The sequence below is a fragment of the Dermacentor andersoni genome, chromosome 4 (genome assembly GCF_023375885.2).
Source record: "Dermacentor andersoni chromosome 4, qqDerAnde1_hic_scaffold, whole genome shotgun sequence".
Taxonomy (NCBI): Eukaryota; Metazoa; Arthropoda; class Arachnida; order Ixodida; family Ixodidae; genus Dermacentor; species Dermacentor andersoni.
In genome coordinates, this window is record NC_092817.1 from 206,613,474 (window position 1) to 206,631,902 (window position 18,429).

The 18,429-nt window shown below is 46.4% G+C and overlaps 1 protein-coding gene across 1 annotated transcript in view; it reads left to right on the plus strand.

The window, feature by feature from the left end:
• LOC126538330 (uncharacterized) overlaps positions 1–18,429 on the plus strand; it is a 680,380-nt gene that overhangs the window by 622,088 nt on the left and 39,863 nt on the right. The window contains exon 7 of the mRNA XM_072287698.1: positions 16,466–16,539. Within this exon, the coding sequence (XP_072143799.1) occupies positions 16,466–16,539 (74 nt within the window). The remainder of the gene's footprint in view (positions 1–16,465; positions 16,540–18,429) is intronic.

Here is an 18,429-nt window from a genome sequence, read left to right on the forward strand (position 1 = left end):
AGTGAAGCAAAATAAGAACAACAGTTTTACTGACTGTCGTATGGGTGTGGTTTATAAAATTCACCTTAGCTGTGGCCAGTTCTACGTAGGGCAAACGGGACGGTGTATCAATCAGAGGTTAAAGGAACATAAAAGGCCGTTAACCGGTGGATGGCCTTCTAATCTTTTGCTACATTGCCGAGATTGTAACTGCACGCCAGAGTTAAATGAATGCGCGATATTGTACAGGCATAAGAATCAAGATACGCGTCTTATGGTAGAGGCATGGCATATCTATAATGGTGGAAGTGCGTGCGTGAGGCAGCCTTCGATTACTTTACATAAGGAAGACATGAAATGCCTTAACAGTTATCTCTTACGTAGACCGGCACGTGTACCCGACTGACACGTGGTGTTACCATTCCTGAGCATGCGCAGATGAGTTTTGTGTTTTCTTTCTCTTTTCGCCTCAGTGCTCCCTTCAGTTGATAGTCGGCGTTCGTGTTGTCCACTTCTCTACTCCTGTGTCCTCTCTGCACGCCTCACTTCCTTTTTTGCATAATGAATCCTTACCAACTAGCTCAGCTTTCTGTCGTTCGAAATACTTCAACAGCGAATTTATTTGTGCCAGAATTAGGCCACCCTGTCAACATTATGGTTTCTTACTTTTAGGTCAGCTTTTATATCTAGGCTAATGCTGTCCTGAGATTTCCAGTGATTCCACCTTTCCCAAAACGCCCACGTTTTTGTCGGCCTCTATTCATATTTGCTCAAAAAGCAATTTTATTTTACTGAGGTCTTGTGCAAGCTTCTGCCTTCTTGGCGTTCATCAACCTCCTGATTTCCCTGTCACTTGTATCCTATTTTGACGACTACGATCCTACGGAAGTTGGTAATGATATAATGACCATGAGATTAAAGTCGTTTAGATCAATTCTACCGTTGACACGACAGCCGGTTTTGCTCACAGCGAATGAAAATATTGCATTAATGAATGCCATCCTTAAGCATATAATTTCATAGTCTAAATATTATCTACATCCTACGCACTGTGCCAATTGATGTAAGCGAATCTTTCTGTGTTTTTTGTTTTGATTGACGTTAATTAGCGTTAATGCTGACTGCGAAGGTATGATTTCTTCTGCGTATAGTGCTATACGAGAGTTGGTGGCTAATGTTACATTGCGTGCAATACTGCTCTTTGTCTGCGTAGTACACAACATACAACGAGCCGTGTTTGCTTGAGGCGTTGTTGTACACCATTGTTTCTAACCCTCTGAGAGGGTTGAGCATTGTCAGTGCTTCACATGGCACATCGCATCGAGGCAAATGTGTTGGCAGCATTATGCATAAACGCATAATGCATTTATGCACAGTGCATAAACACTGTCGCATTATGAGGCAAGCCATAGTGCCGTACTCCGGATTAACTTTGATACTCTGGTGTTTTTTAACGTGCTCCGAAATCGAAGTGCACGACCGTTTTTGCATTTCGCTCCCGCGGAAATCTGGCGCCCTCGGTGGGGATCGAACCAGCGACCTCGAACAATGCCATAGCCATCCAGCTACAGCGGCGAGCACATAAGCGTTGATTTGACGTGCGATTATTTCAGTAGTGTCACCTATGCCCTACCGTAATTAATGGCGGCTTTGCATCTTTACGCCCTGCGTCAGTTGTCCACTTGACGAATTTGCATGGTGTTTATTTTTGAGAAATGAAAAAGAAACGTACAGTACCTTGCCTTCACTTTGCCAGCAAGTGCTGTCGTGTCTATAGTAGTAGAGTTTCGTTAGCTTCTCGCGTCGTCTTTTCCCTGTCCCGTCCTGCCCCCCTGTATGAGAACTGGGAACGAAGAATGGCAAGGGTGTTATTCACTCGTTTCGCGGATACCCCGGTTCTACCCATTCTCCGCCTCTTCTCCCTGCCCCGTCTCTACCAGTCTATATACCTCTCTTCAGGACTTGCATGTTAGGATAAGAGTAGGAACTGCAGTTTCTGCAATGCTTTTTGCGGGGGGTCCCGAATAATTACAGCTGTCAAGAGGCTAATGTGACGTCGCCCAGGTAACTCCACCTGGCACTATGCACATGTGATGCGATGGAAAGGTCCAAACGAGTTTCTTGCGCCGCCTTTTCTCTTTTCCACGCTCTTTTCATGTATGTGTACGCTCTGAACCTTCCTCCCACACGGCGTGCAAGACAGCAACAGCACCAGTGGAAAAATCGAACGAACAAGCAAAGAAAGCTTCACTTTAAAACAGTTGTCTGCATTTGTTGGCGTACAGTGGCGTGTCATCGTGGAATCATCGCGTCCTTTGCGGAATTTCTAAGCGGCGAGAGCCCACTGGCCGACTTAATTGCCCACTAGACTTTCTGCGTTCAGGAGCAACCCTATCCTGCCTCCAAGGCGCCAACGATGTATCGAGTTCACTTCAGACCTACATGACTGTTTTTCAGCCTGTTCATTATTTGCGCTCTCCACAGCTAGACGATGGAGGCACTTTCTTTTTACTACACTGCATTAATAAGCGAACTTGTTTTCGAACTATATTCTGCAATAATGTTGTATTCTTGCTATTATTATCGGACGTTATCTCCACAGAGTACTCACGCACCTTCTAATGAAATGCTTTCAAGTTTGCCTAATTACACCCGTCATTGTGATGCAAATAAACGTAACTTTAACTAATTTTCTCTGAAATAAAGGCTGAATGAAACGCTGACGTCATCCTGAAAAAGGCCAACAAGCGTTGTAGTGCTCGATTTTATGTCCCTATTCGAAAGCTTATTTTTGTATTTAGGGGGGTGGGGGGGCGAGGGGGGGAGTGTGCTCTTGCACCGTAGAAACGTCTCTCGGACTCTCTAATGTGCTCGTTTTTATTCTCAAGTGGCCAATGTCAACTGTCATTGCCGCAACTTCATGATGGCCTGGTGGCAGGCCACCCTGCCGTGTCGCGCAAATATGACCATGCTGATTCATTTGGGTTGGCATATACTATTTTGTGCTTCATATTTCGCCACATTCATTTTTCAAACTATGCCAGAGCTCCAAAAGGCCGTCCAACTCAGTGGGCCCATTTCCTTTGTTTATTTCCGCAAAGTGTGTGTCTATCACTGTGGTTACCAAATAAGCCCAGCGGTACGATACCATTCAAGCCTTTCTGGCGACCGGAGCAACTAAAGTCGCAGGCTTTCTTCAACACGGCGTTGACGTTTATTATGGCTATCCTCAAGTACTTTCCGTGGACTTCGCTCAGCGCTTTCTCTCCAGTGTCATCTCTTAAGCCTGTTTCACATGCTGAGACCTGAACGACGAAAATCGGTGCACTCGCACGCGTCGCAATGCGATTTTTAGAGGGTTCCATTTCACATGATTGCGATTTCAACAATGCGACTGGTGCTACTCCCAGGGTTGCTTATTGCCAGGTTTCGTGGCACACGCTACATAATTCTTTTATTGTAATGAATAAAGCGTTTCCATTATAATATTATTGACTTTTCTTGATTAGAAGCAAATAATATGTACGTTTAGTAATATAAAAACGTGTTAGTTAAGATTTGTATTGGAGTGCGCAACGGCGGTTTCTGAAGTTCAGTGCGACATATCGCACGTAAACAGCTGTTCGCAGGTGGTTCAGTGCTTTGTCGCTGTGTGCTGTCTCATCTGCCTTCTATGACCGTTTAGTTCTGCCTGCGCTACAACAATCTACAAGATGACCTATCGACGCGTTCATATAGCTACCCTCACCGCATATGCAGTATTCAGAATTCGGCTGCTACGAAGTGGTCGTGTCAGCCCAACAAGATCCTCTCGCTACCCGCGCGCGGCGTCAGTTTCTGGAGAAATGTGTGTATATTGCTCGTGACTGCCGATATGCGGTGCCTGCTCCTAGCCATATTCTTGCGCCAAACGCAACAAGCACCAAACCGAAAGCCCGCGTGTGCCCCTGAACGAAGACGCAAATGTTCTGTGACCCGCCGTGGTTGCTCAGTGGCTATGGTGTTGGGCTGCTGAGCACGAGGTCGCGGGATGGAATCCCGGCCACGGCGGCCGCATTTCGATGGGGGCGAAATGCGAAAACACCCGTGTACTTAGATTTAGGTGCACGTTAAGGAACCACAGGTGGTCGAAATTTCCGGAGCCCTCCACTACGGCGTGCCTCATAATCAGAAAGTGGTTTTGGCACGTGAAACCCCATAATTAATTAAATGATCTGTGTGATTACTGGACGTGGAATTAACATTGTGTTGTTAAAGTCAACCTTAGCGCAAGCCTGGTTCGTGCATCGCCCTGCGTGTGCTGTGAATGTATATATGGGAGTCCGCTATAAATATTTCTAAAGACGCAAAAGCCGACGTGTCGTTTTGGGCAGTTACCGTCACTTTTGTAGAAACCTGTACGTTGTGCCTAGCATTCTAAAAAACACGCTTCTCGTTCACCTTGTTGTCCTGTGTCTCGCGCTGGTAGTATACTCGGAACTTCTAACGAGAAGACCATATCAATACGTGCTATCCATAATGCAAGATCGTAGGTCCTCGGCAGGCGCACTTGCCGTAGGGTTTTTTAGCTTTCTGCTCAGCCTCGCATGCCGCTCACGGTTAGCCTGTTTTGTGGAAATAAATATTATTATATTATTAATGTTATTAGGTATTATAGTTTCTTCACTGTAATTTATAGCAATCATCCAGATTTCTTAAGCTAGTCATGCATTTAACCTGTATTAGATCAACATTGCTATGACATGCTTATGGGAGTTATTTCAAACTAGATTGCTGAGCCAGAGAAAGTACTAATGAAAGTCTCAATGTTTACTCCAATTTGGTATTCCTAAACGCATTATATTGGCAGAATTTTATGCTAACTTGCATTGCCTGCAAATCAATGTTCAGAGCTGGAAAAGCTGATTCCTTTTCTTGCTGTCAAAAGGCTGCTTTAATTTCGATAGCAAGCTAGAATTATTCATTTCGAAAGTGTTAAGCAATGACTATATCTCTAAGCTTATCAGTGCGTTTTTGTTCCAGAAACACAATTAAGTTCTTTCTCCCTCTCATTGACAGCCATGTAATGAAACTGTTTACTCTCATAAGTATCAGGATGCAAACATTCTGGAGTTTGTCGTGAACATTTGTCTCCATCCTGTAGTGTTCATGTTTGTATCAAGTTCTGGTGTTGCAATCTCAGTGTTCTACGCATGTTTTTATATTCCAACAAACAAATTTATTGAACTTTGCTTTCAAATCTACAATGTGGTCATGCAGTAACGGCATTAATAAAAAAGAACTGCCGATTCAGTGTACTTGTTGGAATCTATGCGAGGGGAAGTTTTTGTCAAGTGGTCAATTAAATGCTGTTAAATTAACTGTGATATATACAGTTTGTCTTATTTTCAACAATCCAACATGTCATCTTTTGCAAGGTTTGCTTATGCACTGCATAGGTAATAACCTTATTGTCATGTAATCTTTATGCACTACACTGTTCACAAACAATACCGAAATGCAAACGGCAGTTAATGTAGATGCACACCGCGACGCATCAACACAGTGACGTTTGTTGAGCAAGGAATGGTGCGAGGTGTATGCAGATGAATGAATTAATGACATGTGCTTATGTACTTATTTATTTATGTACCTCGCAGGCTGCAAGGTTGGAGTATTAGGTGAGGGGGAATGAAAAAGTAGTTACGAAAGGAAGAAGGGCACAACATTAAGAAAAAAACCAGCAAAAGAAGCAGCACCAATAAAATGCCCCAACTAAGCCAACGTGTTTTACTGGCACAACATTATACAATACTTAACAAATAATAACAGAAAAAGTTACTACCCATGCACCCTGTATTGATGGTAAACCAGCGAAGCTGAAATGTGCGGCCCCGGTGTTTATCACTGGGTTAAATCGGACGGTTCATTCAAGTCTTTCTATATTATTGGTTATGGCTGTGTTTCTTAATGAGGTTACGCACATGTTTGGCTTGGGTTTATCACATTGTTTATTTGTAATGCCACACATCGAGCTTAGCATAACCACCATCATGAAGGGTGCAATGAATTGTTCATTGTAATAATTCAGTGGGTTCATCAGTCTTTCTGAATTATGTTATGCATTTGTGTTATGTAATGCGTTAATCATAGTATTTATGACGCGGTTATGCACTGTAGTTACCAAGTGACACACCGGCACTGCACATTTCATTTATTTAAATACAGGGACATATTTTTGAACCTATTCGGAAGTCGGATAGGGACTGCTGCACGCGCGCTCTGCTGCGAAAGAGAAACGACATCACTACCGGTATAGCCGATAGTATCGGTATTGGGACATCATGATCTTGTCTTAACCCCGTCCCCCTCTGTGTCGCTTCCCTGCAATAATCCGTAGATGATTGTATATGTTTTAGCTGCATAACCATTTCTATGTCTACCCAACAAGAAATTTCTCCATCCGTCATGTAAGACGAATGCAATGGCTCACACACCCCTAAGCAATAGCTCATACCCCCACGCTAGGGTTTTTGGTGATCGGACCATGAGTGTTTTGCCTATGCATATACAGCTTCACTGTAAAAAGAATGGACACCTTTCTGCTAGAGACCAAGACGATCATGAGGTGCACTAACAAATGAAGGTTTATTGAACATGCCGAGTAAATGCTGGTTGACAAGCAATAAATTGAAGTCACACAAGAAGCAGAAGCAAAAACTGATGTGTGTTCATACAGATCCCAACAAAAAACGCATCCATCTTTGAAAGTGTAACAGAAGCTTTGCTGACACAAGGTTCTTCCAGTGTCTTTGCATCTACAGCTTCCATAATTTCTCTAGGCAGCCAATCTACAAAGAATGCTAGCTTCTTCCTCTACAATGCATCCTCGAGATCAGAACGTGCATTGTACAGGAAGAAGCTAGGATTCTGCGCAGATCGGCTGCCTAGGCAAATTATGGATTCTGTAGATCTAAAAACGGTGGGAGAATCTTGTCAGCATGGCCTCCGTTAGAAATGGATGCATTTCCTGCCTGGAAATACACATTAATTTTTGCTTCTCCTTTTTGTATATGTTCGGTTTATTGCTTGTCAGCCAGCATTTACTCGGCATGTACATTAAACTTTTGCTTGTTAGACCATCTCGGTTTACTTGTTCATCCTGTGTGTTCTCTGGTGCAGTTTGCAACAAGGCTATTCTTTATTTTTTTAGACTGCAACAAGTCACTTTAATTGCCCTTATGATGCTTCCGTGTACCTTACAAATTTTTTTTATTTGGCCAATGTAGCAAGAATGTATAGTGTGAAGCAGTAAGAACAGGGTACGCTAAATTCTAATTAAGAGGTTTATTGTGAAAATGCAGTGGTTTATAAAGGTTACCAGAACGTATCACAGCAATAAAACCTGATAAAAACTAGCGCTTGATGAAACCAAACATAAAAACAGGAAACGGAGAAAATACATATGAAGATACAAGTGCAGGGAAAAAAACATTGTGATCCCCAAGTGCGCATGTGGCTACCTTCCAAGAAACTCGTTTTTTTTTCCCAATGGCGTGGAATTGGGAGAGTGTGCTTGCATAAGCAAGCTGTCAGCCTGTGTATTGGGATAAGAATAATGTTTCTTGAAAGGTGTGGGCATGCAGGATTGGCAATTTTAATGATTTTTTTCCTGCACTAGGAATTTTTCTGTATTTTCTTTCTGTAGCATTTTTATTTATGTTTCGCTGCATCAAACAACAATTTTTACCTAGCCTTCAAAGATGTCTTTCTTTTTTCTGGTAATTTGTATAACTCGCCACATTTTTACAATGAACCTTAGTTGAAAGTTAGCCCTCATCCACCTCTAGTGTCATCCTGTTGATACTGCCTCATGCTATGCACCCTTACAACATGTGTGTGTCTGTGTGTGTCTGTGTGTGTGTGTGTGTGTGCGTGCGTGTGTGTGTGCGTGCGTGTGTGTGTGTATGTGTGTGTGTGTGTGTGTGTGCGTGTGTGTGTGCGTGCGTGCGTGGGTGCATGTGTTCCGAAGCGGATTTCTGCAAACATTTACAAGCGTCGTGCGAAAAGAGCGAGCCCAAGCTCTACTGGAGACCAGAGCGCAGCTGCCGAATGAGACGATCGCGATCTTCATTGAGGAAATGAGCCGTCTGTTCCGCCACGCCTACCAGGAAATGTCCGAGGAGAAGAAAGTCCGCCTGCTGATGCGTGGTGTGAAAGAGGAACTTTTCGCCGGAATGGTAAGAAGCCCACCGAAGACCGTCGACAAGTTTCTTCGTAAGGCGACGAGCATCGAGAAGACACTGGAATTGCGGAACCGGCAATTCGACCGACGCACTAAGCCAACAAGCTACGCCGGAGTTCAATCAATGGCCACCGACAACCTGCGCGAGACCATCGGGGCAGTCGTACGAGAGGAGCTTCAAAGAATCTTCTCATCGCAACCTCAAGTGTCCTCAATCGCCGAAATTGTCAAGGAAGTCCAGCGATCGCTCGGAGTTCCCGAGGTACAACCACAATCATCGCAAGCCAAGCCAGAAGCCATGAACTACGCCGCCGCCGCCCGCCGTCAAGGTCCCCCTCCACGACTGCGCCAGGGCCCTGTAGCGCCGCAATTCCATCGACCACCGCCGCCGCCACCAGCACGCCCACCCGTCGCCCAGCGCAGCTACGCGAGGAAGACAGATGTTTGGCGCGCTCCTGACCACCGCCCGCTCTGCTACCACTCCGGGGAAGCCGGCCATGTGTACCCCCGATGCCCATACCGGCAAATGCGACTGCGAGAGTTCGCCGTTAACGCGCCGCGGCCACAGCTTGGCGAACGACCTCGCGATATCGCCGACTACCTCGCCGCCACTCAGTGGAGCGCTCGACGACCGTCCCGTTCGCCGTCACCAGGCCGCTACCTGTCGCCGCAGCGCCGACCATACACTGGCCCAGCCCGGGGCCGGTCAGCGAGCCCTTATCCGGAAAACTGAAAGCAGCAACCGATGGAGGTGCGGGTGCTGTTCGTCGAACTGACGAAGATCCTCCGCCGCCGACGAAGACACCGAAGAAACTAACTCGATGACATAACGACATGCCGCCGTCCCGACGAAGTCTGGAAGCAAAGAATACGACGAAGAAAGACTACCTGACGACGCCACGTTCCAGCTTCAGTTCAACACGACTCAGCCGTGATCCGACGCCAAGACGTAACTGCAACGCCAGACAAAGAACCACCGACCTCGACGTGCTTCTCGACGGCCACGCAGTTACCGCCTTAGTGGACACAGGGGCCGATTATTCCGCAATGAGTGGACACATCGCCGCCCAGTTGAAGAAAGTTAAAACTGCGTGGGAAGGCCCTCAAATTCGAACCGCTGGAGGACACCTCATTACGCCGACTGGGATCTGCACGGCAAAAATAACCGTTCATGACCGGGCTTGCCCTGCCACCTTCGCTATCCTCGAACAGTGTTCACGAGACGTCATTCTCGACATGGACGACTTCCTGAACCAACACGGCGCAATCATAGACCTGAAGTCAAAATCGATAACGCTGTCGGAAGATCAAGCGATACCGCCGGAGAGCACTAGTAGTCAGCATGCCTTAAGCGTGCTCGAAAGTCAAGTCAGCATCTCGCCTCGCTTCAGCATTGTCATTTCCGTCGGCACCAAAACACCTACCGACGTAGAAGGCTCCAGCAAGGGTGACAAACGTCTACTGCTAGACCGTGAAATTTGCGTCGCAAGAGGGATCGCCCGACTGCATGGAGGGAAAACTGAGTGTTGCCGACAAACTTCAGCCAGGAGTTCAAGCACATCAACATGGGCGCGACGATCGCGTACATTGAGGAAATTCTGGAAGTCAGTAATGTGTTTGTCGTCTCGGATCCGCCGCATCTACTCCGATGACCATGGTTCCCGAACCAGACTACGACATTAATCCAAGTCTCCCCGTGATTAAGCAACATCAGCTCAGAAGTCTGCTCCGACGATACAAAGGCTGCTTTTCGACCTCATCCAGGATTCGACAAACACCAGTCGCCAAGCATCGCATAATCACCGAGGAGTATGCTCGACCACTCCGCCAGAGCCCTTACCGAGTTTCGCCGCGAGAACGTGAAGCTATAAGAGCCAGCCGTCGAAAAGCCCTTGGGCATCCTCTGTTGTCCTGGTGAAGAAAAAGGACGGAACCCTACGTTTCTGCGTCGATTATCGTCACGAAGAAGGACGTATACCCCCTCCCACGGATAGACGAAGCATTGGATCGGCTCTGCCACGCTAAATACTTCTCGTCGATGGACCTCAAGTGTGGTTATTGGAAAATAGAAGTCGACGAAAGAGATCGCGAAAAGACCACCTTCATCACCCCAGACGGCCTCTACAAGTTCAAGGTTATGCCATTTGGACTGTGCTCGGCGCCTGCAACGTTCCAGAGCGTGATGGACACGGTTTTAGCAGGATTGCAGCGGCAGACCTGTCTTGTTTACTTGGATGACGTCGTTGTTTTCGTCGGAAATTTCGACGATCACCTTAGGTGGCTTACAACAGTGCTAGAAGCCATCAAGTCATCAGAGCTCACTCTGAAGCCAGAACAGTGTCGCTTCGCTTACGATGAGCTTCTCTTCCTAGGCCAGGTCATCAGCAAGTCTGGAGTCCACCCCGACCCGCAGAATACAGCTACCATCGCAAAGTACCCGCCGCCCATCGACAAGAAGGCAGTGCATAGATTTCTTGGCATGTGTGCCTACTACAGGCGATTTGTCAAGGACTTTTCACGCATCGCTGAGCCGCTGACACAGCTAACTAAATGTGACGTCGAGTTCAAGTCAGAACGCTGCAGGCCGACGCATTTCAAGAACTCAAACGACTCATGCAGTCGCTGCCCATACTTGCGCACTTGAACGAGCACGCCGAAACTGAAATACACACTGACGCCAGTAGCCTAGGCCTCGGTACCGTCCTAGTCCAGAGAAAAGATGGACATGAACACGTGATAGCTTACGCTAGCCGGTCGCTGTCAAAAGTGGAAGGCAATTATTCTACAGCTGAAACGGAATGCCTCGCCATCGTTTGGGCTACAGTGAAATTTCGCCCTTACCTATATGGCAGGCTATTCAAAGTGGTCAGCGATCATCACGCGTTGTGTTGGCTAGCTAACTTAAAGGACCCTTCAGGACGGCTGGCATGGTGGAGCCTATCTCTACAATAATACGACATCACTGTAACATACAAGTCCGGACGAAAACCGGCCCCGCTTTGCTGAAACTATAGCTCTACCGAAAGGCAGCGCAGCCGAAGTGGCGAAATTTTTGTCGAGAACATCCTGCTGCGACATGGTGCTCCAGAAGTCCTAATCACCGACAGAGGAACGGCTTTTACAGCAGAGCTCACGCAAGCCATTCTGCAATACAGCCAGACAAGTCACAGGAGGACAACTGCCTACCATCCACAGACGAATGGTCTCACGGAACGCCTGAACAAGTCCCTCGCGGACAAGCTAGCAATGTACGTGGACGTCGAGCACAAGTCGTGGGATGCGGTCCCGCCGTACGTAACATTCGCGTATAACACGGCGGTGCAAGAAACAACTCAGATCACGCCATTTAAGCTGGTTTACGGCAGGAACCCGACGACGACGCTCGACGGTATGCTGCCGCACGTCACTGACGAGGAAAATCTTGACGTCGCTACCTATCTCCAGCGCCCCGAAGAAGCCCGACAGCTCGCCCGCCTGAGGATCAAGAACCAGTAGAGGGCCGACAGCCGATACTACAACCTCCGACGACGCTTCGTTGAGTACCAGCCCGGCGACTGTGTTTAGGTTTGGACCCCGACACGCCGACGAGGGCTCAGTGAGAAACTACTGCGACGCTATTTCGGATCCTACAAGGTCATCCGACGTATTGGCGCACTGGACTATGAGGTCGTGCCAGACGGCATTTCGCATTCACAGCGGCGGCGCGCACTATCTGAAATGGTCCACGTGGTGCGTCTTAAACCCTTTTATAGACGCTGACGAACTTTCCTTATTTTGTTGTTTTCCTTACTACAAGTGCTTCTGTATTGCTTTCGTTTCTGTGCAGCATCGGGTCGATGCTTTTAAAGAGGGAGGTATTGACACGTGTACTTGTCTTCATCTGGCGACACGTTTCACCGCCAACAAATGTTATCGTACAGCGCGGGACGCGCCTGCGTGTATCCGAAGTTTCTGGAAAGTTATCGATGCTTCTATCCACTGTCTGTTGTCGCTGAACCTTATGTTATCTGATTTCATCACCTGACGCGAATGGTGTAGAACTTTGTGGAAGGCACGTGGGTCCCAACGATTAGTCTGGAACGTTCGACGATCGATGTATAAAAGCCGACGCGCTTTACCCGTTGATCAGATATTGACGATCGCTGACTGTGTTCGCCGTTGTCGCCGTTCTTTAAGTGTAGCCTGTTTTTGTGGGCACAGGTTCGCCAAATAAAACTCAGTTTCGTCTTTTACAGTAGTGATACTGTGTTCTTCATACTTCACTCCACGTGACGATATGCATGCCCCGATGAAGGAAGGTTTGGACACATTGAAGCTGTGGGTGCTCGAATGTAATAGGCGTCGGCCTACTCGTCGCGTCCTGTGGACACGTGGCGTCTCCCGCCCAAGCGTTCGGTGGTATGAGTAGTGGGGGCGCAATCTTAGTTTGTCCGGTATGCGCGGGAAGTTCCCATGTTGTTTTTGTCTTTGTGCACAGCGTCGTTGCAGGTATCCTTGCGGTGGGAGCAGACCTGAAGGTGTACTCTGAAGGAGTACTCGACGATGTCTCTTTCTTGCGAAACGTCGTGTTTGTTTAGTCGGCTTTGGGTTTAGTTGACTTGCGCACGGACGTTTTCCTCGTTGTAACTGTTCTTGATGTTGATGTTTGTGATGTTGTTGCGACAGTTGTTGATGCAGCGCCTCTATTGAAATATGCCTTTGTCTGCTTGCGCAAATTGACGTGGAGATGAATATGTAGCTTGCATACAGTTCCTTTTTGTGAGACTTGTCTGCTGGCGAGTGCAGTGTGCCAGGCTTCTCAAAAGACTCTTTCGAGACCCATTGCGACATCATTCCGAATGCACTCTTTTGTCATTTGACGATGTGCGATGCTGCTCGGCGCGTGCGAAGCTTCCGAAGTGTCAGCGGCTTGTTGATGTGTAGTATGCAGAAGAAGGCTTGAGAATGGTGGAGCACCTTGATCTTTATATGTACGTTGCTCCATATTGTCGTCGCCTTGAAAGTTACATACGTCGGTGCTGGTACTTGATTCTGGTTTCGTCTTGGCAGTAAGCAATTTGGCTGCGTTTAGCGAGAATTACTGACTGTTGGGGTATTTTCTCGATTCGTGTTGCTGATACAGAAGTTTGTGTCCATGCTGTTTCGAATTCCTGGTGATTGAGTGCTGGAGGATGTCGCAGCGGATGCGGCTCGGTCATGTTCTCTCAAAGAAAGGTCGTCTGTTTGCAGTGCGGTGGCGCCGTGCTCAATCGTGTAAAGCACGCACAGGGGACTAATGTTCATAGAAGAGTCGTGTGACTTGAAAGTGCGTAGTGGCCCATGCATTCGAGGCGAGCGGTGGAATCCGTCGCAAGCTTCAACGACGACATCAGCGCTGCAGCTTGCTGAAGATGTACATATTGTTGACTGATATGTGGAGGTCAAAGCTGGCTGCATGTTGGATTTCGAAGGAACTATTGGGCGTGCGGATCGTTCAGTGCGCAGTGGCTTTTCTTTTATTGGGGATGTCAAGTCCATGCTAAACGTTCGATTGCGCGTCCTCTTCGTGGGGAAATCATGGCATTGAAAAGTCGCCGAGGATCTGCTAATATGGGGCTTTGTTTCGGAATAGTGATGATCGCTACGTGGAAACTGTTTGTGACAGCGGCGACCCAGTTGTAGTGTCTGCAGCTCGTGGATAATGCAGGGGTCGTAAACTTTAAATATGTGCGTTAGGTAGAAGCGAAATGCCTCACCGGTGACGTAATTGTTGAAATTTGCGACCATATTCTGTTTCGACCATGATGCAGCGGATGCGTGGAACTCGAAAAGGCGAAACCAATCTTCCACGGGCCCGTCGTCCGCTGATCCAGTGTACTTGGGTATGTCCGAGGCTTGCGGTGATGCGGTCATGATGGTGGTCAGTGTCGGTGGTGGAGCTGTGCGCTCTTGGTTCAGGCCGTGGTGTTGAGTACTTGCATGATGATGTGAGGCCGATGAGGTGGCTGCCAGGTGTTCATCCTCTCGACTTGTGTGACGCGAGCAGGAGGTTGTGGACGGAGACAAACATGGTCGCCCGAACACTGCCTTTATTCTTCGTCTTTCCTCTTTCTCCATTATTGCAGCGTACCGCACTATTGCGTGGTTTGTCACACATATTTCCAGTATTGATTTTATTCTTTGATGTCTGATATATATCCATCACTCGCTTCTTCTCCGTCGCGGCTATCAAGTATGCGGCTGCTTCCACTCAAACAATGCCTATAACACTCTTTTCATTGTCACTGTCCTCACCATTAAGGAATGCCTGCTGGCGAGTTTACTTGTTTCCTTTTTCTACACCGATGCCACGTTTTTTCTACATAAGTACGCACAACACTTAGCGGCTCATCGCTTTTTCTTCATGTGCCTCGGTCGTCTTCTGAAATTTTGCTTCGGAACTGCCGCATATTAAAGGACTTCCAGCCGATATTTCCCTTCATGCGCTGCTACATTTGTTGTTTCCCCATGTGCCCCTAACGCTAGCCTTCCAATGACTCTGGGATTAATCTCTAGTCTAGTTTGCAATTCAGATTCGGAGATTTTGTCAGCACATCATGATATTGAGGCGTGTGCTTGTTCATATTTTTCCGATGACCGCTTTTCACCGACTAACAAATGTTAAACGCTATATCTCAGCGCAGGACCTGCCTGCACGTCTCGGAAGTTTCTCGAACGTTATCGATGGTTATATCCGTTGTCAGTTGTTATATCGATGTTATATCTGTTGTGTCAGTTGTTGCCGAAGCTTGTGTAATCTGAATTTATGTGCCGAGAATTGTGTGGCACTTTCCGAAAGACACGCGGCCACCAACGATTACTGCAGACTCATGTATAAAAGCCGACGCGCTTGATCCGCAGATCAGATTTTGGCGATCGCGTACTGTGTTTGTCGCTAGCGTTGTACCTTGAGTGTAACTAGGCTTTGGGGGCACAGGTTTGCCCAATAAAACTTTAGTTAGGTTACTGACTGCTTTGCTGCTGTGTTTTTTCACCATCACTGCTGCGTGACAATACCTACTATAGACGTAATACACCTCATTATATCAAGCAGGTTACGTGGCCATTCACCGCCACCCCGTTTTGAAGAAGACACCAATAAACATGATTGTCGTCATAATAATAATCATCGTCAACATCGAAATTGTAGAGTTGTACGCATACAGACACTTAACAAAAAGCAACTGTTGACAATATCAATTACGTATTTTAAAAAGGTTAACAGGTAAACCAATCAAACAATACAGGTAAAAAAGATAAACGTATGACTACCCCCCAAAATTAATTGAGCAGAAAAGTAAGCAGTTATATTTACGTTAGTTTCCTCCCGACATTCATTAACATTGCACAAATCCAGTAAATAGAACGAGCAGGCCAGGCTCTTCCAGTGCGTCCTCTTCAGCCTTCATTCATTGTTTATCGTCACTAACCATTGCTTTTCAAAATTTTATTCAGCCCTTGTTCTCTTGTGAATACACCCAGCAGTGTCGCTAAAAGCTTCCTCGATGTGCGTGCTGGAGAGAAGCGCGCTGTTGTATCGTACTAACACCTCGCGCACGAGATTGTGGTTACTCAAGACTGCGATGCCCAGGTCCGGTTACTTAATGTATGGTGCCCGGCACTTCACTGTTGTTGGAGCTCGGAGAAGGCGCTCCCGGTAGGGCCATGCTGAAGCTGAAAAAAAAAAAAAAACCGTCGACCTGTGATTTCTCGGCGTCAATGTCCCAAGTGGACATCACTATGGAGACATACTAGCGCCGGTTCAATTTCCCCGCCGACATCTCGGAACGTTGAGATGAGGAGACAAATGCTACGCACCTGGCTTTGCCCATCTGAACATGCGGATTCGGGAGGCTGCTGTGTGGCACCACCGAGGGCGTCCTACTGTATTTCCCGCTAAATTCAAGTGTTCGAAGGTGTGTCACCTGTTATAGCTTGCCTCTATAATAAATCATCCCGTAACATCTAATTGGTCACTGGAGAAAAGTGATTGATATAATGGTGAGCCTTACTGAGTAGAAAAAAAAAGGTAATAGGTCAAATACAAAATTACGAGGAAGTTAACTGATTACAATAATTATTACATCCACTTTGTTACGTACACGTATAGATGTACGTTTGCGAGATTCTCATGACAGTGCACCGGCAAATATAGCGGTCCTGGGAAGATGAAATGAACTCCTGTCTCTAAGCAAGTCTGTTTCGGATGACTCGAGATTCTTATGGTTTTATCTAATGTTGCAGGGATCCGCCAAGGTGCTTCACTATCCAGCCTCGAAGATCGAGACAGTGCAGAGTGTCTCAGGAGCAGGAGATTGGTGAGCGCTGCGGCCACTAACAAAGGGCATAAATAGATGGTGTCTAAAACATGCCGGCCAAGACGCGTTTCCGACTACGCGATCACTTCCGGCGCATTAGTGCTCAGAATCACTGGCTTTCAGACACGCGGGTCTCAAAGCCAGTGATTCTGAGCACTATTCTTGCGTGAATTTGGACACCGCCTCTTTTTACATCGGAGGTGGTTCCTTTGCTTCTACGATAATTGCGAGCCCGAAACACCTCTTCTCTTGCTAGAGCAGAAATTTTCCATGATATAAGATGTTTAAGGTGCAAGTTGAAGTGTCATTAACGCGCAGAGCTGTTTTATATATATAGTTCAATTGCGGGAACGGAAGGAAAATGTTGTGGGTGAAAAAAAGTTCATCAAACTATAGGAACAGGCAAAAAGAATGTCGATCAAAAGCAGTTTCCAGAAGTGAAAATCTCTCATAGTCTCTCATCGGACATTCTAAAGCAGCTGATGACTACTTAGGCGCTTGTAAAGATGTTATTGAAATGGGGGTAATCTCAGCTATGTTGAGATATTTGTTGTTATTGCGAAAGATGGTGTTGAGGTGCGAAATTAAGACTATATTTAGATGCAACTGTTAACTATGATTGATGGTTTGAAAAGTAAACAATAGAAATAACTTAAAAGTGAGCGTCACTAAATTGACGTCTTTATGCAGAATAGCATACTTAAGAAAGTATCAAAATGTGCGGAGGATGTCGGATGCGAGTTCCTTTGTTGTAGCCTGCATAAAATCCTCACACCATAACGGCTGTTCCAAATAAACACGGTCTAGAATGTGAGACCAGCGCAGAACTGCGCGTGAATGCCGGGGCCTGTGCGTATGTAGGTGCGATTTGCCACGAAGTGACAAACGAGGGCTTGCCCTGCTCATGCATAACTGTGGATTCCTACCAACTATCCCGATTGAAGTGTTTGCTAGGAGTTGTAACAACCGCTGTTCGGCAATAAACAGAAAATTGCGTCTGTGAGCGAATATTGATTAATAGCATACTTACTGTGTCGGTGTTCGTCTGAAACCACTACAATCTCTGGCGCGCGGATTTGATGTCGTGTGCTAGTACATTATAGCTTGCGCCGGCTTAGTTTAGTGGTTAAAAAATTACTATGTGCAAAACGAGCATTCTTTAAACCATTTCATTGGTCGTTTCTTGACATCCTCGTAAGTGTTAAAATCCATAAGTTACTGATTGAGGAAGTTAATTTTTTGTTATACATCGCGATAATTTACTTGCAAATATAGAGAAGTGGTTTTGACAAAACTAAAGGACATGCATAAACAAGAGAGTTGGTGTCATTCGCGCACAGCCCCTCATCAATTACTCCTTTATTAATAATATTGTCGTAACAAATGATAATAATATTAATATTTTCTTGTAGCATTAAGTTGACAGAGCCGCAGTATATTGCGCGTAGAGGATTCAGAGCCTTTACACGAAAAAGGTAGTGGAAGGCACCGGAAGCTGATGAACAATATACACTAGGTTAAAATTACGCGTGCGTAAAGGTATGTTGAAAACACGGAAACAAATGTGAAAAAGAAATAACAAAAAGGAATTCAGAACCTTGTGCTACAGAAATGGAATTCACATTCAAAGAGGGAGATGGATGGCATGCGGTTACACATATCTTTTTTTTTCTTATACACAAAGTCTTTGTCAAATCTCCTGTGGGTTGACTTGTGTAGTGCTTTAGGATCGATACCTCACTAATTACAGGGGCACACAAGCAATTGCTAAGGCGTTGGGCTGGATGTGAACAGCCAAAGGGCCGCAATCATTGCTGGTGCTCTCTTTGTCGCACGTCAAAGCGAACTGACGGAGGCTTTCTTTATATAAGAAGTATATATGTATCAGCA